Source organism: Anastrepha obliqua, chromosome 1 (genome assembly GCF_027943255.1).
Source record: "Anastrepha obliqua isolate idAnaObli1 chromosome 1, idAnaObli1_1.0, whole genome shotgun sequence".
Lineage (NCBI taxonomy): Eukaryota > Metazoa > Arthropoda > Insecta > Diptera > Tephritidae > Anastrepha > Anastrepha obliqua.
Window position 1 is genome coordinate 116,093,489 of NC_072892.1, and position 26,975 is coordinate 116,120,463.

At 35.5% G+C, this 26,975-nt stretch overlaps 2 protein-coding genes across 2 annotated transcripts; one reads left to right on the top strand and one right to left on the bottom strand.

Moving 5' to 3' along the window:
- LOC129235797 (uncharacterized) lies at positions 1–16,632 on the top strand. Its single transcript, XM_054869835.1, has 6 exons — positions 1–104; positions 231–335; positions 8,962–9,044; positions 13,620–13,765; positions 16,021–16,347; positions 16,424–16,632. Exons 2-6 carry the CDS (start codon positions 266–268, stop codon positions 16,536–16,538), a joined length of 741 nt encoding a protein of 246 aa, XP_054725810.1. The 5' UTR covers positions 1–104; positions 231–265; the 3' UTR covers positions 16,539–16,632.
- A 4,114-nt stretch (positions 16,633–20,746) lies between these two features.
- Positions 20,747–22,910, bottom strand: LOC129235798 (odorant receptor Or2-like). The gene is made up of 7 exons (XM_054869837.1): positions 22,704–22,910; positions 22,369–22,507; positions 22,021–22,288; positions 21,382–21,481; positions 21,111–21,212; positions 20,941–21,048; positions 20,747–20,876 (listed from the first exon to the last, which is right to left on the bottom strand). Exons 1-7 carry the CDS (start codon positions 22,896–22,898, stop codon positions 20,778–20,780), a joined length of 1,011 nt encoding a protein of 336 aa, XP_054725812.1. The 5' UTR covers positions 22,899–22,910; the 3' UTR covers positions 20,747–20,777.
- Positions 22,911–26,975: the final 4,065 nt, after the last annotated feature.

Genomic DNA, 26,975 nt, shown 5'->3' on the forward strand with positions numbered 1-26,975 from the left:
ATCAACACGAATCGCGTATAAAAACTCTACGACCGCAGTATTGGCAGTTTAGTCGTTGTTCTGTCGTGCGCGTTGTCACATTTGTGTGCTGCCATAATTAGCAAGTTCGTACTTTAAGTCTTTTGCTTAGCAAATGTTGACTGTTAATTTTTAAGTGAAATAATAAAAAAAACAGCAAAAAACAACATTGCCATTATGTAGCTAATGAACATTTTCGTTTATTTTTGTAGATTTATAGTCATTTTAAGTGGGGAAAACCGAAAATATGAAACATTTTGTTGGATGCGCAATTGTTGTTGTGGCGGCTGTATTTGCCACCGCATCAGCTGAAGCCGGTGAGTAATTTCTGCAAACTCATTGACAGTTAATGTAAAAGTTATTTGCAAAGTTATTTGAAGTGTGTGTGTGTTTGGGAATTTCCGCATTTGAAGATAATGAAACACAAAGAACGGGTAAAAAAATTCCTCAAATACTGCCGACTATTTAAAATCTTCGACGTTTAAGAACTTACTTTTATTGTTATAGACATACTAACTTTAAAACACTCAATTTTATTACATCATCATTAATTTTGGGATTCATCAGAATCAAAAGGCAGTTCTTGAAGCGCTTAACGCTTTGAAATTGTACAATGTGAAAGCGTAGAAGCGCAAGTTTAGAACATAAGACTCATCAAGTTTTGCTTTTTTCTTTTTTCCATTTAAATTCTTAGAAAATAATCTGCGAAAAGTTAAGATAATTAAGATTTATTAATTATTGATCACTCATTGTTTCTGCGGATTTTATTTGCTTACGAAATACTGAAATTACGCAAACACAAACACATCTCCATGAATAATACTTTGGAGATATAAACAAGTATTGCAATTAGTCATATTTAATTATATAAAATAAATCCTGGCTAATTTTTGATCATCAACAGAGAAGTGATGATTGTATTGTATTTAATATGTATGCATACATATGTATTTATGTGTTATATGCATCTTGCGGTCACCATATTTGCTGTTAGTCGGTCCTAGGCTGATGCTAACAAACTAGTGCGCTAATATCATGAAGAGTTTTAATATCATAGAAATTCTGTGTCACTCGGAGGCGAGAAAAACATTCTGTACACATTTTTGGAGCATTTCGACTTGATTCTGCGTACTATTTTACTATCAGAAAATTAAAGGGAACTTTCTTTTATAAAAAGTTTTTGCATTAAACATTGTAATTTTATTTAATTTTTATATATTTACCCAAGCTTTTGAAAAAATTGATCCATAACTAATATATGTATGTAGATATTTGAAATGAAATAATAGAATAGAGAAGAAGAGAAATTCAAAAGGCTTATCCGCTTGCTTTTTATTAAAAAAGGGTTTCAGACAGGGTAACTGTCTAGCGTGCAACTTCTTCAATTTATTTTTTAAAAATATATTACGAGCAGTCAAACGAAATCGCTCAGTTAGCATTTTCGTAAACAAAATAAAGAGGCGAAGTGAGTGAGTTTGCCAGTTAACGAGAAAAAAAGGAAGCATTGTCTATCATCAAGTAAACAGTCATGGAACATACGTTTCGGAGTACCCAAGACATTGTTGACAGTTATAATTTTGAAGTGATAAAGCACATTGTTCGTTTGAGCATCAGCCTTAAGTTTTTTATGCCAACAAATGTTCATCGGACAGAGTAGATAGCTGCGGTGTAAAATACTCTCTCGTGTGACAAAAATGCCCTTTGCAAGTACCTCATTCTGACCGTTCAATTGAATGCCCCAGGACATCATGAACGGTGTCAAAATCCCATGAGGCGGCTCCTAGTTTGTTTACTTCCTTCAGCTATGGCATTGACTGTGTACAACAGTAATATATAAATATTTATATTTTATCTTCCCGAATCGCCATCTAATTTAAATACTATACTTATCGAGATCAAAAACTCAGACTTGTTTTAATTTGGCACTTTCGAATAAGACTCCGCTGAGTACAATTATTACACAATAAATGCCTAAATATTGGGTAAGAACGCTAATTGAGCCGAAAGCTAATTGAACCGATTGATATGACATCTGCTTTTGGCCGCAAAATATTGCATTTATATAGTGAATTTTCGATATTTTTATGGGATTTATTTTGGCAAAATTTCAATAATATCTGGTTCCTACTTTGTAACTTACACTTGCTCAAATGATCAGTCAATAAAATAATATTCTTAAAAAATATATTTTTATATTGAAAAATCTCAGCTGCATTTGCTGCACTTACTTTGTAATATTTATACTATAAATATTTTAAATTTTATATTTTGCAATTTATTGCTAGTCCTAATGCCTTAAATACCGAGAATGAATAATCATCGAGCTAACTAGCAGAATAATCGTAATCAGTAGCAGCGAATTTATAGATTATGCCACTAAACTGCTCACGAGCTTTGGGATTTCCCAAGCAACTCATATTATACATATGTATGTATCAATTTGTAAATTGAGATTGAAAATTTATGATTGACGTAGCAATGGCATTCAATTGTTGTTGCTTACCAGCCGCCTATATTGAAAGGTTGAAAAATTATTTTACTTTTTGTGATTAAATTAATTAAGGCTTTTGAATGGCTTATGGAATCTTCTGGGAGTCATGACGTTGCCTAAGTAGTAAAGAGTGCCAACGTAGCCGTTGCAGGCAAAACAACATTTACCCATGCCACGAATAGGCAAATGGGCATTGTTCTTCAAATCTTCAAAATGATTTCTGATTGATGGATCAGTGTGTATTTGCTTTGGTTACATATTCTTATTCAAAAGGAGGTGTACAATTTTATAACTAAGAGACAGTGAACATAGTCGCAGATAATTTGAAGTTGGATAGAAGCATTGTTGAGGATGTTTATACAATCAGGAACTTTACATCAACTACACTATTTGGCTGCCTGATTATTGTTGTAAAAACATTAAAGAGACTGGATAGCTATGTAGAGTTGGTCAATTACTTGCTCCTAGTGCAATAAACTTTAAAAGGGCCCACATTTAGCTTATAGCTAGTCTTACGGTACGATTTATGGTCCGCTCGCAGTAATTATCTTAACAGAGGCTGGGCGGCACATCATCTCATGCTGTAAAGGTCTTTGGACCTGGACGATGGTGGTAGTAGAGGCAGCTGCTTAAGCTACTTTTATTAAAAGTGGTAGCTCTAACTGGGCATCATCCGATAAAAATGCATACTGAGGATCAGTATAAGTTTTAGTTTCTACTGTGGAAATTGTTTTGAAGCTGATGAGGGGGAATTATCACATCAGACTTCTTCTCAACCGCGCTCTGCTTAAGCAATGCTAATAGCATAGACAGACCGTAGCTTTCATCGGTATATACGACTTAATTCGGAATTATCTTAGGAATTAAGTGCCACTAATACGGATTGAACCCAAGACTTAATTCTCATAATTTAAGCGGATTAAGGGAATTCTCGATGGCAACATTGCCGAAAAATGACGGTTAATATCCATTGTGAATGAAAAATATTGAAGCCTTTAAAGAGCAGAACAAGAAAGCCTAACTGCCCCGGATTTTCAGATTAATGCCGCTGCTTGTCAGTGCTATAAAACTAAATATTTCTGAGGATAAGTAGTGAATATTGGCGGTGCCAATATTAGCGCTAAATATTAATCCCGAGATTTTGGGACATTATTAATGTAGTTTTGGGATCAAAAGCTTGTGTTTAGAAATATTTTGGGAATCAAAAATATCTAAAAACTCTATTTTAAAAATAGTTATTTAAATTATGTACGTTAAAAATTTTATTGAAAGAAACATGAAATAAACATAAAAAAATCTTGCAGTATTTACTTTACTCCAAGGCTCATTGGACAAGTAGTATCAGTAGAGTAGAAGATTTGATTGGTTGTTATTTATTTGGCCTCGATATTGTAAAATTTTGTTTCAACTATCCTTAACTTTTTTAAGAACCAAATTTGAAAACACAATATATTATTCTTGTTGTTTTTTCTCTACTGCTTACCACCTACTCAATGTGCCCTGTTTTACTCTACTATCCACTCAACACCAGATGCGTATTTATTGCAACAAAAAAAAACCTACTTACGCAAACAAATAAAGTTTATTCCATTTGGAAGGTTATTTTTTGTCAACATTAAGTCTAAAAACTAAAATTTGAAACCACTATGGCTTACGATGTTGAAAATTTGGCTATAGGATGATGAAACTATTTAAATTGAGTCTTATCACCGTGATCTAGACTTATTGTATATAAAACCTCTCGGACAAAAAGCAGCACTTTGCAAGAATAAGGAGAGACTTTTGTAATTCAGATTAATGTGCAATTTTTTTCATTTCATTCGAAATTTGAAACACAATTTAACTGGAAACAAGTGGATAAGTTAACTCGTGATTAATATAAACTAACAATGAAATTTCGGGATTGACATCGCAATTCGATATTAGACGCCCATGTCCACTTGTCTGAGTATGTCGCTTCTGAGGCAGTCACCCCAACATTAATACATTTTGGTGCTATTTTCTTGACAAATCTGTGCAAGAAATTGTTGATGAAATTATAAATGCGCCTCATACCCGTAAGATCAGCATTGATCATCAGACTGCCAATCAAATAACTGACATTGTGTTTGCTACAAAGAGACATATGTATGTATGTATGTACATGACTTTGACCTCTTCGGTTCGCCAAGTATTAGCAAGTGCCGAATAGATGAAGTAACTGGTATAAATAAAGATATACCGATACCACTGAAAAAAAGCTGGCAAAACTTACATTGGCCTGGAAGCACTTAACGAGTATTAAAATAGTAGGACTGCGCTCATAAAGTGAAACATTTGTTGCTTCAACTCGGTACTTGTGATTCCTTTCTGCTTTCGTTCTTCTCAATGTTGTTGTGATAGATTGCCAGATGAGCGGTAAAATTATTGTCGTTATAAGAGGCCATAGTTATTCAAATCAAATTTGATATATTCGAGAAAGAAATAATCAAAATATTCACTGGAGTTTTGCAGATGCCGTGAAATTCCAGGTATCTTTTTCAAGTTTTGAAAGTGAAGTGAATTCTTAATATGTATAAGTATATTTAAATATGTAATTAGAAGCGATAAATATTTTTGCCAATAAGAAGAAGAAGGAGAAGAGCATTTAAAACTACTTGTTTCTTAAACTAAAAGTAAACAAAATTAAAAATCCAATTTCGTTTTTGAATAACTTTTTTTCTAAAAAACAACAAAAAAAAACAAGTGACAAAAATTATAAATAAAAAATAAGTAAGTAAAACAAATATAAAAATTCTAAATCTTTCGATAGCGTGATTTATTTTGCGTCACCTTGAACCTAAGTTTCGCCATCGAAGCTTAAGCGTTTTTTTTTTATACCTGCTTTTACTAACAGCAATATGCGTTGGATTTTGTCTTGCAAATAATTTTATTGGTGTTCGGCAGAATTGCAGAGGTAATGTTTACTTCAGGAGATTGTGGGGCGTTTTTTATTTAAGCCTTGCCTTTCAATTGCTTAGGTCTGACAGTACCGAAGCTTTGCTGTTCATACCCTGTTGAAGTGTGACTTAGCATACTTCTGTATTGTGACGGCGACTGATACGATGCCAAAATCGCCTTCAAGGTCGTTATAGCGAATATACCAAGGAACATTTACAGCGCACCGTAATACTTTATTCTGAAATCTTTGATCTGCGTTACAATACTGGAACTTGAGCAACACCAATGTTGTATTTATATATCCATACAGGTTTCAGAATTTGCTTTTACATAAGGACTTTGTTGAATATTGTTAGCTTGGACTTTTGCCCATGAGTCAATAGAGATTTTTATATTTGAAAATACCTTATTTTATTATAAGAGACATTTATATGGACAGATTTCGATTTGTTAAGCTTAATTCGCCATGTTTTTGTCCACACAAAAATATCATTTAGAGCGCATTGAAGTTGTGTATTAGTCTCAGTTTCTGTGTTACCAGCAAATGGGCAAATACTGCAGTACCGCAATTTTTGTTGACTGGTAAATCATATGTAAAGAGTGTATGTATATAAAATAGGTTCTAACGTACTCCCCTGAATAACTCCAGCTTCTACAGGGTGGGCCATGTAAAATTTCCTTTTGAATCGGCTATAAAAAAAAACTAATCAATATTTTTTCAAACTTTTTTTTTGTTTTGAAGATTGAACATTGTCATTTTTGAATGAAAAATAATATCGTTCAAATGACTGCCATGACTGGCTTTACAGTAGGCCATTCGATCAACCCAATTTTTAAGCACATTTTCGAATGTTTGGGCTCCAATTTCATGAATGGCAACTTCGATTTGGTGTTTTAAAGCATCAATCGTCTCTGGATGGTTCGCATAGAATTTTTCCTTAACGGCCCCATACAAAAAATAGTCCAACGGACTTAAATCACATATCCGAGGCGTTCAATTGATATCGGAATTTCGGCTGATTATTCGGTTTTCGAAAACGGTAGCCAAAAGTGTACACTTTGGCAGTGTGACAAGTTGCACCGTCCTGTCGAAACCAAATGTCGTCCATGTCATCCTCTTAAATTTTTGGAACCAAAACTCGTTGAGCATGTCACGGTAACGCTCGCCATTTACTGTAACCGCGGCTCCTCGCTCATTTTCGAAAAAAAATGGCCCGATGATGACGCCAGACCAAAAACCGCACCAAACAGTGACTCGTTGTGGATGCATTGGCTTCTCTACAGTAACGTGTGGATTTTCTGAGCTCCAAATCCGACAATTTTGCTTATTGACGTAGCCACCGATGTGAAAATCAGAAAAGAAGAAGAAGACTCACCACTTTGGAAATAGGTTTTCAATATTTCCCAATTTTGTTCAAGCGTATAGCGTCCCATTTCGTAAATGTCAAACCTTTAAGTAAATTATGAACACATTTGACATGTCATTTGTGTTACCATTCTCAAAAAACTAGGTGGTTCAAAAAGCAAACGCTATATGACCCACCCTATATTTCATTTAGCTCACTGTACTTATAATCTTGTTTGAGGCGAAAGAACTATCCGACAGTTATGACTTTAGTATATGATAATATTTTTCGGGCAGCTGTGCTTTAATTTTATTTAGTAGACCGCCATGGCATACTTTGTCGAAAGCCTTTGAAACGTCGAGACAGGTCGCGGAGCATACCTTCTTTTCCTTGAGTGCATTGGCAATCATTCGAATTATCCCGTGTATTTGGACTATTGTTGAGTGTTTCCCTCGAAAGCCGATTTGTTGCGTTGGTATTAACTTTTTTCGATGATATGATGAAGACGATTTATTAGAAGCTTTTCCATTAGCTTCGAAATCGCTGGAAGGAGAGATATTAGAGGCTTAAGAATTTGTTATAAACTTTGTGCCAAGTGTTGAACAAATTTTTCCAATTTGAAAATCGCTTTTAAAATTTGTTCAACTAGCAATCGCTTGAAAAGTGTTTTGGGGACCCCGAACTGTCAGAAAAAACGGTAAAACTAGATTTTTTTCTATCTAAAATATTGTTATTAAAATGGCAATTAATGTTGTACATATCATTTTTTTATTTTAGAAATTTATAGTTAAATTTTGTCCTGGTCACCTTGTTACATTGTGTGCCGGTGACAACATGAAACTGTACAGCTTTGATACTCTACACTATTATTGTAATTATCAGATTAAATAGTTACACAATTTACATATAACATATACAACATACATACATAAACATATTTATGAATTGGAATAGTGTAACTGGATCAGCTGTAGCACATAACCTAACTGCATATACATACATAGCTGAGTTGCTGGTTCATTACGATCAGCTAAATACTTATTTTCACTAGAATAGAAATTCTCGCATTTTCGCAGAATTACACAGTAAGATGTGAGATGATTCCAGTAAAACTATGCGTTTAAAAATAAATTATTATAGTTGAAAGATCACTTATGTATATTCTGAGAGCCACTTTTCCAAGAAATGCATTCGAGTTCAGATTAAATCCATTGTATAAGCATTTAAAATTGCAAAGCAACGTTAACAGCAAAGCAAAATAGAATCATAAAAGAAAAAACACTCAACTAACCACTAAAGCTGAAACTATAGTGTGGCTCGAAGTGATCATTTCTGTATACATACATACATATACCATACATATATTTAACATATAAGCCCATATACATAAGCCTTTACATATCTGATGTTTCTCATTTTATACTTACAATTGGCCCCAAAATGCGCATACTTTGAAAATAAAACAAAATAAAATATAGAAGAGTAAGAAAACAATGAAATGTTCATAGATTTTAAATGTCTGAAATTTTGTGCGCTCGAATCAAGCGGAAGAGATGCCAAAGCAAAAATTTGAGATCTTAGAAAGTTTGCCAATCGCGCTTAGAAAAGTAAAAGAAAAAGTACGAAATTGTTTTTGCATTGGGCTACTTTCGCCACTAAAGCATCCAAAGTACTCATTTCAATGAACACAAATTTAATGTAACATTAATTTTGTGTTTTAGTTTTATTTTTCCTTTTAATATTTTTTGCTAAATAAATTATAATTAAAAAACAGTCAAGAAGCAAAAACAGAAACAGCAAAACAAAAAAAATTTCAACCAAACCAAAGCAGCTTAACCAGAAAAGAAAACAAACAAATAAGCTTACCTTACACCCATATAACCATATACACCTATGTACGTACATATATACATATAACACACATACATATGAGAGCGTTTGTAAATTTGAATTGATTATAGCTTTATACATAAGTACGTAGGTATGTACATATGTGAGTGGTCTGCAATAGCTGTTCAGCCAGTAAAATGAAATAAAACGCAAACAATAAATATTAAAATATCTAACGTCATTGGACGTAATTAAAATCGGTCGTTTATAATCACAGATTATTGTATAATTTCTTCTTATCGAAATAAATTGAAATGCAAATTAAAAATTATATTTTTTTTGCTCTCTTATTTACAGATGCTGGTTATTTCATTCCGAAAGCTTTCTACACACTCGATGCTGAGGGCCATAAGACACAGCCACACCCTCTGAGTCCAGATGTGAGTATATAAATTTGGTTTGTTAGTAGTATATTGGTTATTTAATTTACATTAAAGCAAAACAACAGAAAAATTATTGTTTTTTGTTTAAGCAAATATATAATAATATTTATTTAGCATATTTTTGATGTTTATCTAACACAAGAGCATGCAGAACTATGTGATGTTACTTATGTATAATATGTGTTTTAAATTAGTTTGAAACGAGAAAAAAGATGAGATGTGAAACGAGACAAAAGTAAAGAAATGGAATCTCTGAAGGAGTATTTTCAATACATTAAAAAGGAAATGCTGCTAGTAAACAAAAATATTTAGCAAAATTAGTTTACTCTTATGCATATAAAGCCATGTTTAGTAACCTTTCCATTACGAGATGTTGCAAATTTGTTTTTAAGTGTTTTTACAATTTTTTATTCCTGAAATAAATACTGACTTTTAGCTACCTTTATATGTGTATTATGTATTGAGAGAGTAACTTGTTAAACCATTGAATTTGATACAGATTTGGCTGCCATGATACGTTAAAAATAACCAGCAATATTTCCGAGGAACATTTTAAGAATCTAATAAAATCGCTATAGATTTGTGTATATTTTTTGGGAAAGAACAAAAAATAGTCATAATATAGGAATATAATATGTTAAATTAACTACAAAAATATTTGCCATAAAATTCTATAATACTACAAGTCCTTTAATACACCAAAGATCAATACAACGGATCGCAGTAATGAATCGGAGCGGCAATATGAGGAAAGTGGGTGCACTTGCTCGTGTAGGTGTTGGAACGCTGCACTTGTTCGGGAAGAAATCAAAACCCTGTAAACAAAAATCTTAAAAATTGTTAACCCACAAATACTCGTATATCACTACAACTTACGTGTAATTGTAGACGTAAAGCGCGAGGACTTGCTCGTGTAGGTGTAGCGCATGCATCTACGTACATCATATTCTTCTAGACCGGATAAGATATCGACGTGGACAGTCAGTTCGGAAGCCAAATTGATTTCAGTGGTAGCAGCACTAGGCACATAATGACCGTCATATGTCAAACACTTAACTAGGTATTTGCACATCATACACAGCACGCTCAATGTCATCTATGAAATTGTCCGTAGCACCACATGTGAGAATGGTAGAAATACACGCATACTTGCCTTTGTTTCAAAAACCACAATAGTTGTGCCACCTAGCTCTGCAACACACACCTTCCGCTGCACTTGCTCGTCTGTGAGGCCCTACAAATAAAAACTTTTAAAGACAATTTAATAGCAAATATTCTAACAGAACTTACTAACCGTAGTTTATGTATTGTATGTAAGGTGGTCGCTATTATTTTTGCAAAAACGCTGTTCTAAAAACCAATGAGTGAAAAAGTTTAATAAGAATTTTTAATAAGAATTTTTACAAATGTCGTGTATGAAAATTCACAAACCGGTGGTTTTCTCCAGCAGAAAGCCGACTCCAAATAATCGACTACCACCATATGTAAGACATAATTGCTTTTATTATTATATTTACTTACTTGAACGTTTACAAAGAGATAAATGATTTTCAACGAATAATAACAAGACAAAGCATCAAAGTAGAAACGGTGTTGCCGACCATATAATTTGCACCAAACGTTTAATTTTTACTTCAATTTAAAAGTTTTTTCATAAAACATGTACGTATATTTGTAAAGAAGCAACATGTTTTCAAATAAGGGAGCCGATTTGTCAAGAGTGAGCGAGAAAGCTGCTTACTTACCTAACCTTCTATAATTGAATCATACCTACTTACTATAAACATATAATAATAATCCGTTCCTTTTGACGGTAACTTTATTAATTAATTGAATTATTGCACAATTCTTACAACTAAGTTAACAAGGAAGAGCTTAAAACTAATGGTGGGAGAGAGTGCAAAATGTTGTTGTTGTTACGTAAGAAGATATTGGTTTAGATAATGTTAAAAACAGTTAATAAGGGAGCAAATTAAGAAACGTGAAGAAGAGATGTGAGAATATAAGTACGAGAGGTAAGGAGAGAATGAGTAAAGAAGTGTGTGTTGTTGGTAGTGGGAGCATTGGTATGTGACTATATCCAATAATGATAGAATACGAGAGTGCACCCTTCAGAGAGGCGTGCAGTTGAGTGCGAGAGACATAGGAATGCGTACAAGAATGGAAGAAGAAGTCAATCTCACAGCAATTGCGCCAAATTCACTGGGAGCGGAATAGCGGTACGAGGTGGGCGCCACTTTTGTATGCTATGCATCGTGATACGTATCTGATTGAAATTCGTCAGCCTCGATCTGTATTGATCAGACGATACCGGATTGCATCGTACCGTTTAATTTCGTTTATGTGTAGAGAGAATGCAGAAGATGGCAAGATCTGCAAACCGCTACTCCGCTCGCAGTGACTCTTACTGAATCAGCTGGCATGACGAAGTAATAATTTTTTTTTCATTTTATTGTTACCCATGACCGAGAAATCATTCTAAGCAATTTTCTTTCTTGCTTATTCAATTATTAGGCCACACCCAGGTATACTCTCACAGATATCTTGTAATCTATCATTCGGGAGTTAATAAAGTAATTTCGCTTTCAGAAAGAGAGAGAGTCTTACAACTGAGTGAAGCCACCTAGGATTAAACTGGCTTTGAATCCGTAAGGTTTAAGGTTTCTGACTATTTTACAATGTAGGTTAAGTTTGTTTCTGAAAATTTTGAAAGCGCCAGTTAGAAGTGAGATGCAGAGAAAGGGATTCCGTAAATTGTTTTAAAACAGTCAGGTTTCTCCTGCTAGAAATCTCTTTTGAGCAGTTTCGCAACTTTTGCAAAAAGTTCGTAGGATTGGGTTACTAGGGGATAACACTCAACTTCCCCGCGAGAATGTGCCACATAATTCAAAAACACTGACCCACTCCGATATCATTCGCATGAAAACTTCGCAAAAAGGTTAATAGTTTAAAAAATTCACTTGACTTAGCAAATGGAAGCAAACGATCGTTCACGCCTCTCAATGTAGTCTTTACAATTATTAGAAAAACTGTACAAATTAATTATGTTCAATAGCTGTTTTACTAACTAAAAAAAAAATGATTTTGAGTAATGGAAATCTTTATTTTGACCTTTACGCGCTCCATCTATTGCCTGTTTGTATACTGCAACTGCCTAGTTTACAAGTGTCAAATATTATATGATTGACTTACGACACCATTTGCAAAAATTATAATCTTCCGCATTTGGGTACTGAAAACCCCGGAAAGTTGATACAATCGCAGAGAGCGGCAGTTTGCTGTAGAATTGAAAATAGTTCATAACTTTTTCGAAAATGCTGCTGAAAACGTCATTTTGTTTACAGAACAATGCATACGAGCTTTTTGCATTTGGAAGTTGTGGATATGAAGTTGGGCATTTTTGTGGTTTCCAGCAGTCCATCATTTGAGCACTGACGACCGTATTTTTGTTATCAGCCGCCTTTGGGCTTTTATGTGTGTGATCGATAATTAGCGAATAGTACAAAAATGATCCAGATTTGAAAATACATAAGGGGTTCGGGCTAGTCAGAGGCCCGATAAAATTATGATTTTCAATAATTTGCTTTTGCTAGAAAATTGCTTTATTTTACAAAAATAAAAACATAGCATTAATACATCATGTTTCGACTTGACTTTAGCAAAATTAAAAAAAAAATAATAAAAATTGTAAAAGTTATCACTGTTTGTATGGAGCCCATTTCTCCAGAAGTCCCTTGCGGTGTTCATCACAAGTTCTTGGAATTTCATCTAAAATCTATCGGACAAGAGAAATTAGTTTTATTAATAGATAATCTTGTGCCTGATCTAAGCTTTTTTTTCAAAATTAACAATAAGGCGGCCTCAGGAAATATTTTTTAGATTTTCGAGAAAAACTGACAATTAATTGTTAAAAAAAATCGAAATTTTTGAAAAAATATCCTTCGATCAGGCACGAGTTTTTTATGTTTTTCAAAAGCAGTTTTTAAGTTACAATGATCACCAGTTCAAAGAACATAGTTTTGAGAAAAACGCATTTAAAGTTTTGCTATCGATTTAGTCGGTTGCTTGCAGCTGCTGCTAGCTATTTGTTCTCGAACGCTCCGGAGCGCCCAAGCGCCTTTTATTAGTTGTTGAATAACTTGAAAAGTATCTGTCGGATTCACTTCAAACTTTCACAAAATATTTTTGATATTATACTTTAAGAAAATCCGAAAAAAATCAAATTTTTTGAAAATTCTGACTACCCCTAACGCCTTAATGGAAATGGATTGTTCCTTCTTGTAAAGCCACAATATAGAAAATTAGAGTTTTGATCACTTTATTGGGACACCCGGTAAAAGCGCCTTGGGATGTAAGCAAACGAATTGCCAAATGGTCAAATTACTGACAATAATAGCGACGTACGTCTCTACATATGTACATAAATAGATGCAATTGCTTTTATCCTTGTACCTCCTTCGCGATCAAATTGCCGATATCAATATCAATAATATTTAATCGTACACAAATACAAGTACATATATTTCTTATATAAATACATATGCATCTAAATTTATATTTATATTTTCACAGACTACCCAATATTTGCGTCGCTTGCGTCGTCAAGTTTTCAGTTCGTCATCATCTTCGGCTTCATCATCGGTATCGTCCAGCAATGGCGGTCCTGTTGTATTTAGCACTCAGAATACTGTATCGCACACACCAGCTGGCATCACAAGGTAAGGGGAAATGGGTAAATTGAACGATATGACTTTAAGGGGGTCTTCTGGTCTCCAGCGAAAAAAAAATCGATTTTTTTTTTTGCATAATTTTGTTGTATGTGTATGCGAGAATACGCCACAGAAAGGATTTTTTGAAAATCGCATTTTTTCACATTTTTCTGGGCACCGAAGTGTACCCTCCTCCGGCCGTTTTATCATAAACTTTATCTTTAAACGCGTTTCCCCGAAAATCGTGTTTTTTAAGCATTTTGGTCACACTTTTCATAGTAGTTATACTCCGATTTCAATGGTTTTGGTCTTAAAAGGTTCGGAAAACTTACCGCTAAGTTTCCCCGTGTACGATTTTTGAAATTTTTTTTCATTCCATTTTTATAACCTTTTAAAGTTCAAAAAATGAGCAAAAAAAATTTTTTTTGCAAATTGTTGCATAACTTTTGAAAAAAATTAAAAAAAAAAAATCTGTCACGGGAAAACTTAACCAGGGCAACTCTGAAGACAACGCATATCTAATTTTTGCTTTCTGATTACCCAGGTGGAAAAACCGTGACCAAAATGGAGACCTGTTTCGTTTGGAGGTGGACGTCTTCAGCGCCATTTCAAGGTCGCGGGTGTTAATTTTTTTCAAAGTCAAAACCATTTTTTAAAAGCCAAGACATGTACCTTTAAAATAAAAAAAATTTTGTTTAAAAATATTCACAGGATTTGTCACAATCAATCCCCAAAAAAACCCTTCATTTCAGGGCCTCGAGACCAGAAGACCCCCTTAATAGATAATCTGTAGTGAAAGATCATTTTATCAAAGATTTTTTAATAATAAGAATAAATCGAAAATTTGAAATTAATTTTAAGGTACATATTTAAAAATATTTTTGTAATTTTCATTGATGGCCATAGTGTACAGATTTTATTTAGTTGAGTACAAATTTATTTTAGCTTGGGAGAAGCTAACCCTACGGCTCATAAGCTTTCATCTACTTAGGTTAGGTGATTGCCTAGCCTTAATTGCAGCTCTGACTTGAGTTTTGGGTGACTTCTGATGGTTTAACCTAGCCAGCAGTGAGCCTGAAACTTCTTTCGTTGCTCGATTTCTTTGTCATTGAGGAGCTAATTTGTGACTTCAGTGAATTCTATATGTAGTTGGTGGTACTCACTATTTCTAATTTGTCAAGCAATTTTTTTGAATTACTTTAGAAACGAATTTCTTTGCAATAGGATGGACTCGTATAGAGAGACTTGCAGGTCGTGATCGTGATCTGTGCTTGATGAAAGCGAATTTTATACACATTTGCGTACACATAATGGTCTATGGATAAGTTCGTGCGGTTTTACAACAGATGGCGTAACTTGATTATTATTCCATCGATCCACATTTCCAAACATTCATTGGAGAGCTACTGTCGTAAGGCACAAACGTCAGTATAAGTTTTTTATTTGAAGCGTAAACAACAATATTTTTACCACACTTGAAAATGTCGAATTTCGTGCCAAATAATGTGTTTTTGCGGGGAATTCTTCTTCATTATTTTAATATGAAGAAAAAAGCAGCCGAAAGTCATCGTATCTTGGTGGAAGTTTATGGTGAGCATGCTCTAGCTGAGCGAACGTGCCAGAAGTGGTTTGCACGCTTTAAAAGTGGTGATTTTGGCTTGGAAGACGAAGAACGCGAGGGTGCGCCGCCAAAGTTCATGGATACCGAATTGGAGGAATTGCTCGATCAAGATCCGGCTCAAACGCAAGAAGAGGTTGCAAAAACTTTGGGAGTTGATCAATCAACCATTTCCAAACGTTTAAAAGCCATGGGAATGATCCGAAATTCAAATTTCGAAAAAAACCGCACGAACTTATTCATAGACCTATTATAACTGTCGGATATTGAATATTCGTTTGGTCTCAGGCTCACGCTTATCGGTCTTAACACTTCGGAACTGCTTAAATACAATGACAGCGTCGTTCGACACCGCCAAGGTGCCTCTTTACACTTACCAACAACTTTCGACTTTATTGAACAGACTAATTGCATTTACTCAAGTGGGTGTAGTATTTACCAAATGGGGGAAATATTATCATTAAAATATTTATTTGTGCTTCAGTCAATCAATCAACCAATTAATCAGATACTTATCTCGGCGTACTTAAGTTACTATACTCCTTGAGACACTCACGTGCCAAAATATGAAATATTACCTTCAAGCAACTAAGTACAATATAAGTATATTTTTAACTTTTAATCATTTACGATTTCGTGTCAATAGCTTCTCCAGTCGCTTTGGTGATGATGGCTCTGCATCAACCTCCGCGCATAGCTCATCAAGCGTGGGTGCTAATGTGAATGGCGCTGGATATGGTGGCAGCTATGCTGGCGTTCAGTATCCCACTGCCGGCAGTAGTTACGGCGTTAATACTGTTGGATTGGGCACAGGCGCATATAATAATTACAATACTGGCTCAGCCTCATCGGTGCCACTTGCCAGCAGATTTGGTACATCGTCCTCGTCAAGTTCATCGGTCTCTTCCAACGGTGGTCCGGTATACTTCAAAACTGAACAATCAGTATCTCATACGCCCACTTCTAACATAAAGTAAGTGACTCATTGCAAGCGAAGTATTTTACTATAAACAAGATAATATTAAATTCATTGAATTTTTCTTTGACAGCTTGGCCAGCCGTTTCGGTGAGGAGACGCCACAGACAGTGAGCAAAACCGTCTCCACCAGCGGTTATATCGACGAGACAGGCGTTCATTCTAAAACCACCACAACAAATCATTAAGTTAGTTTACTTGTAATTAAATTTGTATTGAGTATTTTGTCTTTTACTTATAATAGAAAGATTGCTCGCAATAAAAATATTTATTGTAGAAGAATTGATTGTAAACAAATATTTAATTGCGTTTAGCAGTTATTAAAGTGAAGATATTTTATGTTTTCGTTTACTTCTGTTGAACTGACGGCTAGTGTGGCAGACTGCACCGGGTGACCAAATTTAAGTTAAGTTAAAAAAGTAAGTATAAGGAACGAAACCTAATTCCCTAATATTTGTGGAACATGATTTTATACATACTTATGGTTGCTTTGTAGCCGATTCGAAGCAGGGCATCCTTACAATCTAGGTTTCCAAGACCTTGTGGCTTCTAAGCAGAATTTAATGCATGCAAAGTCGTGCTGCATCAGAAAAAATTACATGAATCTGCTATATATATATAATTGGCGCGTACACCCTTTTTGGGTGTTTGGCCAAGCTCCTCCTCCTATTTGTGGTGTGCGTCTTGATGTTGTTCTACAAATGGGGGGACCTACAGTTTCAAGCCGACTCCGAACGGCAGATATTTTATGCGGTGCTTTTTCATGGCAGAAGTACACTCGGAGGTTTACCATTGCCTGCCGAGGGGCGACCGCTCTCTCTGTGAATTCCGAATGGTAATCACGCACCAGCCCATTCGGCTACGGCGGCCGCTAGTTTCCCGAAAAATCGCAATGTGAAATTGAAACATGCTTGGCAAATGTGGATAATACTGACTTTTTTGGTATTTCTTGGACATTAGTTCCACTTGCAGTAATTCAATATTGCACAAACAATTGGCCATGAAAAAGCGTTGACCATGTCGCATAATTTGAGAATCGCTCAAAGGTTAGTTAAAAGTTGGAAAGGTTAGTTTATTGATCTTTTTGACCAATATTTTGAAAAATAATAGTCCTTTTGAATTACTTTTACTTATCTATCTTCAAACTTAAGTAACAAGGCAGCAAGGCATACTTTTTCACAAAAAGACGAATACCCATCCCTGATCATAGGTCTGAAAATTCATTTATATGGCGCAGAAACATGGACTATGTCTAACAATAATGAAAATGGTTGGTTAGTTAAAGTGGTGGTTCATCTAGAATCCAACTAGCGCTTACTTACGCTTGGTTTTCACTCAAGGTGATAAGGCTATTCCTACTTTGTTCCACCACTTTAGAGGTTGTTGTAGCCGAATGCAGTGCCCGGATCGCAGCTTGGAGAAATCTGCGATTAGTGGCCTACAATCTTCCCCAATTGCCAGTACTTCCGCCGATTTTAAGTTTATGAGAATATATACCAGCTCCAACACCGCAATCCATTTTTGGACCATCTGTATAGACTGTACTGTCTAAGTTGTTTAGTGAGAATCCCTTATTCCATTCTTCCTTAGATGGAAAGAGAGTAGCAAAATTCCGATTGAGTGTTACCGTCGGGAAGATGTAACCAGTCCTCCCCTAAACTGAGTTTGTCGCAATAGTAGACTTGCATGGCTATAAGTTTTTTCTTTCCAGCGACCCGCTTCATTTAACCTAAATGCACACATGGTTGCAGTCTTCAAAATATGTATGTCAATTGGAATAACGTGGGTCAGTGCATTGAGAGCCTCCCTACGACATGATCTGATTGTACCGACCGTTATTGCACAGGCTGATCTTTGTATTCTGCCGAGCAATTTGGTATTGTAATCTCCCCATAGAGCTAAATAGAGCTCCACCAGACTACCGAACCATACGATAAAATAGGACGTATATCCGCATTATACAGCCATAATGTATGCTTAGGTTGAAGACCTCATCTTCTTCCAAGCATACATTTACAGGCATATAAAGCAATTTCTGCTTTCTTTACCCGTTCTTCGACGTTTAATTTCCAGCTAAGTTTGGAGACTTATCCCTAAGTTGTTTTTGTTGTAGCAGCATAAATATTCCACATACATCCACGGGAAATGCTGCTGGAGTTCTTGGCCGAATATAAATCCGGATCGTTCCGGTAACGTAGAACCGACTGTCATGGGATCGTAAGTACTTTGCACTGGATGATAATGACAGAGTTTGTCCGTTAATATTTGGTAGGTTAAAAATTGGTACCTTATATCTTCTTTCTGGTGGTAAAAAGCATAAGTTCTGTTTCACGCGGGCTTAAACTTAGGCCACAGCCTGTGACCCAAGAGTTAAGCTCGCCGAACGCCCTTTGGATGATCCCACTGAACGTATTAGAACACAGTCCTGGCGCCATTAGTACCACATCATCAGCGAAGTGGAGATGATACTCCTCTCTGTGGAGTGCCCCTGTGGACCTTTTTGGTTATGTTGATATTACCCATACTAGCTTTGATGATCCTAGTTTCTAGCATAGAGATGGCCGCATTACTAATGCAATTGTCCACCTCTAAGTCTATCAACGCCCGTTGAATGGCATCTGTACTAACATTGTTAAAGGCGCCTTCTATATCCAAGAATGCCGCCATGGTTTGGAATGTTTGTTCTTTAGATAGTTCTCGATCGTACTGATTACCTTGAGAAGCGCTGTCTCCGTAGATTTGTCTTTAAGGTACGCATGCTGTGCAGCTGATATACCAGAGCTCTCCAAAGAGCATCTGAGGTGTATATCCAAAAGTTTTTCAAAGGATTTTAACAGGAAAGACGAAAGGCAGATTGGCCTAAAGTCGTTTGCTTGCAAACAATTTTAGGTCTGAAAACTCCTTTATGTGGCGCAGAAACGTGGACAATGTCTAACAAAAATGAGAATACTTTGGGAGAATTTTAAAGAACCCTCGCTTAGGGAATGGGCACCGAAGAAAATGGAATGATGAAATATTAAGAAAAATTACTCCACCAACAGGTTATTATTTGGTCTGAACTGGCAAATCAACATAAGAGTTCTACAAAGTTTTCTTTATGTATGTAACTCATGCCCGTCCTACTGCAAGGTGCTTGAACTTAGACAACATCACGAATGATTTCGGAGATTACATTTATGCTTACATTTACTACATATATACGAGTAGTAAGCGAATTAGTATCAAGTCGCAGCTCATATTAAGTTATATCATAGGGAAAAATATGTGTGTATATGCGAAGCCTTGAAGTATTGACCAGATATCTGTTGGTGGTGGCAGGAAAAGAGGACAGCATAGACAGTGCCCGTGAAGGTACGATGTATGACCAGGAATGTTTATAAGATAATTGAATTTAATGATGAATGATAAGAATTTTGAGCAAGCAATGGACCTATGACGTCAATGTCATCAGGATATGCAAGGAGCTGAACACTTTTGGTGAAAATAATATCATTTCGATGAACACCGGCTCTCCGCAGTACAGCTTCCATGAGGAAATTGAAGAGGTCGCACGACAATGGATTGTCTGAAACCTATCCCGGTATTAAGAGGTTCGGAGAGTTCTTTTCCTACTTTGACAGAGCGGAACGTGTTGCTCAATATCATTTTGCAAAGTGGAACCATTTTTGCGGGAATACCGAACTCAGACATCGGGTTAACGAAAGCAGCCTTATAATCAGCAGAGAAATGATAACTAATAACTCATAAGACGATAATATCGATATCTTTTTTATGGAGTTTTTCATGGATTTGGTGTAGTGTGAAGATCTGGTCGATGGTGGACTTTCCAGGTTTAAAACCAATCTAATCAGTTAGCTGGCATATGGCTTTAGTCTTTCCTTCGACAGAACCTTATATGAGATGGCGATAAGACTGATTCTCTGGTAGTTGGCCCATATAGTAGGGCCGCCTTTCTTCAAAGGACACTGAATTCCAATCATTGGACGCGCTTTCTCCTAGTCATGTTTTACTCATGAAGCATGCACCCAATCAACTCATTGCTGCCGGCCTTGAACAGTTCTGCTGCACTATAAAATTTTTATTCAACATGATAACGCTCCGCCTTATGCCTCTAAAGAGGTGTGGATATGCGTACTAAAAAACACGGAAATGAGAGATCTTACCTAACCCACCGTACTCTCCAGATGTTGCTCCTTCCGTCCGCCACATTTTTGGATATATGGCACATTCACTTTACAAAAAGTCAAAAATGGACGTCACAGATCGTCTCAAATGAAAAAAAAAAATACTTTGTTAAATGTTGAAAAAAACCGTGTAAGCAAAATTGTGTACATTTATTTTAAGCAGTTTTGATTTCTATTTAAAAAATATAATTATTACACTTTTCCATGCGAATAATTTCCTTTACACTTTTACTTGACATTATTCTACATTGTGCTCTGTAGAAGAGAGAAAAATGAGTAAGAAGAGCGCATTATGACCATAAATGTATTCATATTCATAGGTTTGAAACCACCTGCAGTGAGCTAAGATTAATTATGAAAATACATTTAAAAACATTCGACATGTTTCAAAAATGCGAAGTATTACCGTCAAAGGACGCTGACTTCTGGCGATAATTAGTAAAATGCATCTGCGAAATTCCTTATCACGATCCATCCAATTGGTATTATAAGCGACTTCAGCGATATTCAGACTCTGGTAATTGTTTAAATGATATTAGGATGCAAGACTCAGAAACAACAACAACAACCAGTTACCTCATGAGTGAAAGTGTCGGCCAGCCAATAGGTTAAAAAAATTAATGTTGTTAAAACTAGTAAAATTCCTATACCTTTAATCAAAAGTGGCATCGTAAATTCCTAAGAGTGAAAAGGTAGAAAAATGAAGAGTATAGTGGGGATTAATTAATGTGAGAAAATTAATCAATCATTTTAAGACTGCAAATATGTGACTATTTTAAGTTATGTGGAAAGTAGGAAATATTTTAGGATTTTTTTTTTGTTTGTAATTTTGCTGAAGTTTACCCACCATGGTCGTATATACCAACATCATGCAAAGTGTTACACAATACAAGCTCGCATCTAGCAAACTCATTAGCGAAAAAAATTGCTCCAAATCTTCGCGAAATCTAAATGAAAAATTATGCATTATTAAAAAAAAGGCTTTATACTATTGAGCTCACATAATTAAGTAGCTTTATCTTTTTACAATATTCATAATATTTTTCATGGCAAATTTTTTTCGTAAATTTTTTAACAAGAGTCTCATAACCCAAGCTCAAAATTTGTAAGACATTCTCAAACATTTAACAAATTTCAAAAATTTTTCACCAAAGTTTTCAACTATTTAAAACGAATCTTTAGAAAACTACTGGGTATGCAGTTTAATAGTACTTTCAATTTTAATTTCAAGTTTAGAGTAACTCAAAAATTATGTAATAAGAAAAAAAAAAATTTTGCACACGATGTTCAGAATTTTCTTCCATATAAACGACTTCTGAATAGATGAAATTACTGAATTTTCTACAAAACTCGGAACTTTGATTTATGTTTTAATACAAAATTTGTGAAAAATATTTAGTATGAAAAATATTACGAGTATTGATTAAAAAAATAGTGTTACTTAATTATGTAAGACCAAGTGTATGTAAATATGAGTATGACTCACTTGATGATTCTCACATGATAGGCAACACATCTCTTCACATTGTCCAACGCATCCTTGTCATCCATTAGGCATAGATCTTCTAATCTTCTCTGTAGATCTCTGATTGCGAAAATGCCAAAGCTTATGAAGATCAATAGAAAATTTACATATGGCACATAGGAGCATGTTGTTATGGGTAGAACCCAGCAGGTTTGCAGTAGATACATTATCTCATAAATGGGGCTCTTATGGAAATCGATGCCAGGCAATTTAACATCGGCCACGAGTTCTGTGAAAGCACATATTTAGGTTTGATTTGCAATTTTCTAAATTTTTAAACCTAAGCTTAAAACCTAAAATTGTACTCACTGCCATATCCCGTTATCATTGGCTGAAGAGCGATAAACACATCAACAAACAAGGCACATCGCAAACCATATTTGGTACAGAACCGAGCCCTTTTAGTAAGTTCATTTAATTTTTCCAGTGCATTTTCGCTCTTTTGAAGCTGGAAACAAAAAAAAAAAATGCTTACATATATATATTTATATAATATGTTTACGGTTAAAATTAGAGCCCAAGAAGCTTTTTCATGCCCTGAAATACAATTTAGCTCTTCAGTTAAAATTTTTAAGCACTTCATTTGGCGCTGAATGGTGCCGAATTTATCCTACATAGCTTAACTAGAAAAATAAAACACATACTTGCAGTTCGATGTACCAGTACTCAATAACTTTGAACAAGTCCAAAAATTTTCGTTGTCTCGTTAATACCACCAGAACTCGTAATATGGCCGTAAAACAAACCATAATAATGAAGAAATTATAGATATCTTCTTCTAGATCATTTTTACTCATGAAGAAGGCGAAACCGACCAATACACATACTACTGTTGGCATAGAGATTATAAAGCAGGCCAATCGCCTTTTTTGTTCATCAAAATATCCCATGTGCCTCCAAATAGCAAAATTCCAGCTGAATAATTTTGCTGAGAAGTGCATTTCGTCGCTTTCCATTGTATTCTATTTTTCTGCCTTTCTGTACGGTGGTTGCACGATTTATGGATTTGCAACAGTGGAAATCAAATATTTGTATGATTTTGCAACATTGCATTTTTTTTTATGTTCTTAAACAGCATAGAAAATGTGCGTGAGAGGTACCATGTGGTAGAGAGTTTTCCGCATTCTTTTTAATTATGAATTTCGTATGCCCAATAATTAGCTGCTGATAGTTCTTCCTAGTGCACTTTTTGTTTTGCAAATAATTAAAGGCTTTTTCAATTTATGTTAATTACAATATATTTTGCCAGGTTTTTTCTGACATACCCTATGATCAAAAAGTACCGTGAAGGTGATGTTGACTGATTTCTTCCATTGCCAAGGCGTGAGTACCTTCCATTGGGCCAGACAGTCAATAAAGAATAGTATTTAACCGTTGTGAAGCGTTTGAGAGCTACGTACGTGATACGAGAGTACGTCGCAAACGGCCGGAAATGTGGGCAAACAATTCTTGGATTTTGCGTGATGATAACGCGCCATCACACCGATACTAAACTGTGGTGGATTATTTGATCAAACATCAAATATGTAAATACCATCGTGGAAGCACCGTATTCACCGGATATGGCCCCGTGCGCGTTCTTTTTGTTTCCCAAGTTGAAGTTGTTACCGCTTCGTGAAAGGAGTTTTCAGTCAATACGGGAGATCAAAGAGAATGCGACGAAGGAGCTGAAGGTCATCCCTTCTCCGGCCTACCAGGGCTGCATGGAGGATTGGATTAAACGTTGGCATATGTGTGTTGCTTGAGACGGGTCATATTTTGAATGAGATAAAATAAATTTGCCTGAAATTTAACTCTGTGTTGTTTTATTTAAACATTCCCGATAGTTTCTGACCGTAGGGTATAACAGTAGCAGTGAAATGGCGACTAGGTATTTGCTACGTTTCAACAAAATATTAATTTTTTAGCAGAAGGTACTGCAAAAGATTTTTATTTTAATACGAGTACGTGTCGAAAACATATATATTAATATATTTCTATTGCTAGATCTACGGGTAAATCGCAGGAACCAAAAGCTCGACTGAGCTTTGCTGTGAGTGATTACAAGCGCTTATCTTATTGTGAATAGCACGAAATGTATTCCCTGTTGCTAGAGGGGAAGTGCTTTGATTCTACTCATATCCGATTAGCAAATTTTCCATTTCCCAAGTTGGCGCCATTCATTTTTTAAGGTGGCGTAACACGCTCCTATCACATTTAAAGGGTTTTTCAATAAGGGCGGGTAGATGTTGAAATGGAATAAAATGGCGTTTGCTGTGTGGCACGTAGCGCCGTCCTGCTGGAACCACATGTCGTCTAGGTCCATATGGTTCAATATGGTCCATAAGAAATTGGAAGGGCCACCACGTCTACCGAAAAATGGGCGCAATGCGTGCAACGTTTGCGTTAATGAACACTCATTTTGAGAATAAAGTTTTATCATTTGAACGTGCTGTTCAATCGTGTAACTTGTCATAATGATTTGGGATAAACAACTGAATAATAAACAAAAGATTTGACAGATGTCACCAAAACAAAATGGCTGCCTCAGGGCGCCAAAATCGACCCGCGCCAATTGAAAAACCCTTTACAAGTAAATTTGAAAATCCTATAATTTTGTAATGAAAACACTCTTTAGTCAAAGTGCTGGAACCATTAGTTGGGTTTTAGCGTTGATAATAGCGGCAAATTGGTTCTCGTTTAGCTACTATCAGCCTTTTACGTTTGTTAAATGTTGAGAACGAAGCAATAAGCTCCTGCTCGTAACATACAAAGATACACAAAATATCTTCATTCGCATTTTAATACCAGTTATACTACATATATGGAAGGCCCCCGTACCCGAATGGGTTGGTGCGTGACTGCCATTCGGAATTCAGAGAGAACGTAGGTTCGAATCTCGGTGAAACATCAAAATTAATAAAAACATTTTTCTAATAACGGTCGCCCCTCGACAGGCAATGGCAAACCTCCGAGTGTATTTCTGCCATGAAAAAGCTCCTCATAAAAAATATCTGCCGTTCGGAGTCGGCTTAAAACTGACGGCCCCTCCATTTGTGGAACAACATCAAGACGCACACCACAAATAGGAGGAGGAGCTCGGCTAAACACCCAAAAAGGGTGTACGCGCCAAATATATATGGTACATATATATTATATATATGTTCACATGGACATGTCACATGGACGGGTCTCAGAACCCGACCTGGATCTTTCACCAAATTTGCCACCGCAATGCGCATACACCGTGTTTCCGGCTAGGAGACAAGTAATCTCCCTGATAAAGGCCTGGAATGTTTTTGGTTAGTTAAGCGTACTCAATCAGTTGTTTTAAGGGGTCCCGGTGGTTTAGAGTTGGAAAATTTAGGCAGTTTTTTTACAATAAAAAAATTAAAAACGATATTTAAATTTTTTAGGATTTTTGTTTAACTTCTTTTACATACAAAAATGAAAAAAAAAGTGTTTTCTTAATTTTAATAATTTTAAAAATGGTGCTTAAGTTGACCCTCCCGAAAAATTAGACCTGGACGGTGTTGTCCATTTTGGCTCTTTTATTTATCTGAAACATAAAAGCCAAAAAAATTAAGTATGAGTATATGTCCCATTACTAGATTAAAAAAAAAGATTGACAAAATGGCCTCGGTTTGACACACTTAAAATCAGATTTTTTTTTAAATTTTTAATCAAAAAATATAAAATAATAATATGATTCTAGTACGGACGATAGCCATAGATATTGTGAACAACATATTACAATTTCAGACAATTCGATTGAATAGTTTATTTTTTTGACAACACCAGGCCGAAAAAAGTAGTTTTCAGATAATTAAGTTTAAAGTTTTGACCATTTAAATGCGACTATTGATCCCGCCGCGTGACGAATCTGACTCTATTGGCTGAAACGGCTGTAGAATCGAAAATACTAGGAATATCCTTCCAAAAATTTGACAGTATATTCTTTAAAAAAATCGATTTTTTTGAAAATTCTAGGCCATCGGGACCTCCAGCGCAGAAAGTTTTCAATGCGATATCAGTTTGTGTTAGGAAAGTAATAGGAAGCCCTTTTTTGCGCTGGAAAGATCAGATGGATAAAGACTTGGCTTTACTTAGTGTGTCCAACCACCGCCGTTTAGCACGAGAAAGAAACGGCTGGGGCGCTTTGTTAAAATTGCTTAAGCGATTATCGCGCCAAGATGAAAAATAATTGGGTAAACTCAGAACGGAGGAAGTACTGGAGAACAGTAAAAAGGCAAACCTATTTAGTTACGCTCGAAAGTTATGCTAGAAAGGACCTTATGCCGTTAGGGAGGGTTGATATTAAGTTTGTCACTGGTTACTTTACCGGAAATTTTCAATTGAACTGGACAAATCTGTGTACTGAGACAGATTGACGGCATTGTTTTGGAGGATCATACGATTGATTTGCCTGCTAATGATCGTTTACCACTCAGTAGATTGGGTGAGGTTATCTAAAGCAGCTAAGGTTAACGACGTTTTACGGGCATACAGAAGACCTTTTACGTCATACTCCCCTTTCGTTTTCGAACACAAGCACAAGCATTCCAACAACCAACCGAATTTTCACAAGTTTGCATGAGTTACTTCGAAAAAAATTACATCAGGTGCAGCGTTGCCAACCCGTAGCGCTCGGATCATGGTATGGAGAGGGAGAAATGATGGTATTTCAGGGAAAATAATGGTATCTACCGATAAAACAGGGTGCCTCAGGGAAATTCAAATTTTTTATATGATAAACTTCTCAACAACATAAATTTTTCTCAATGACATTAATAGTTATTCAATAGCTATAGAATCCGATTCAGACATCTTCGAAAATAGAATTATCTCCGCCATCCTCTTCCCCGCTGTCAACCGCTGTACTTCTAGTTTCCTTCGGCTTATCATAAAGAGAGTTTTCAATTGGACGGATGTGATTT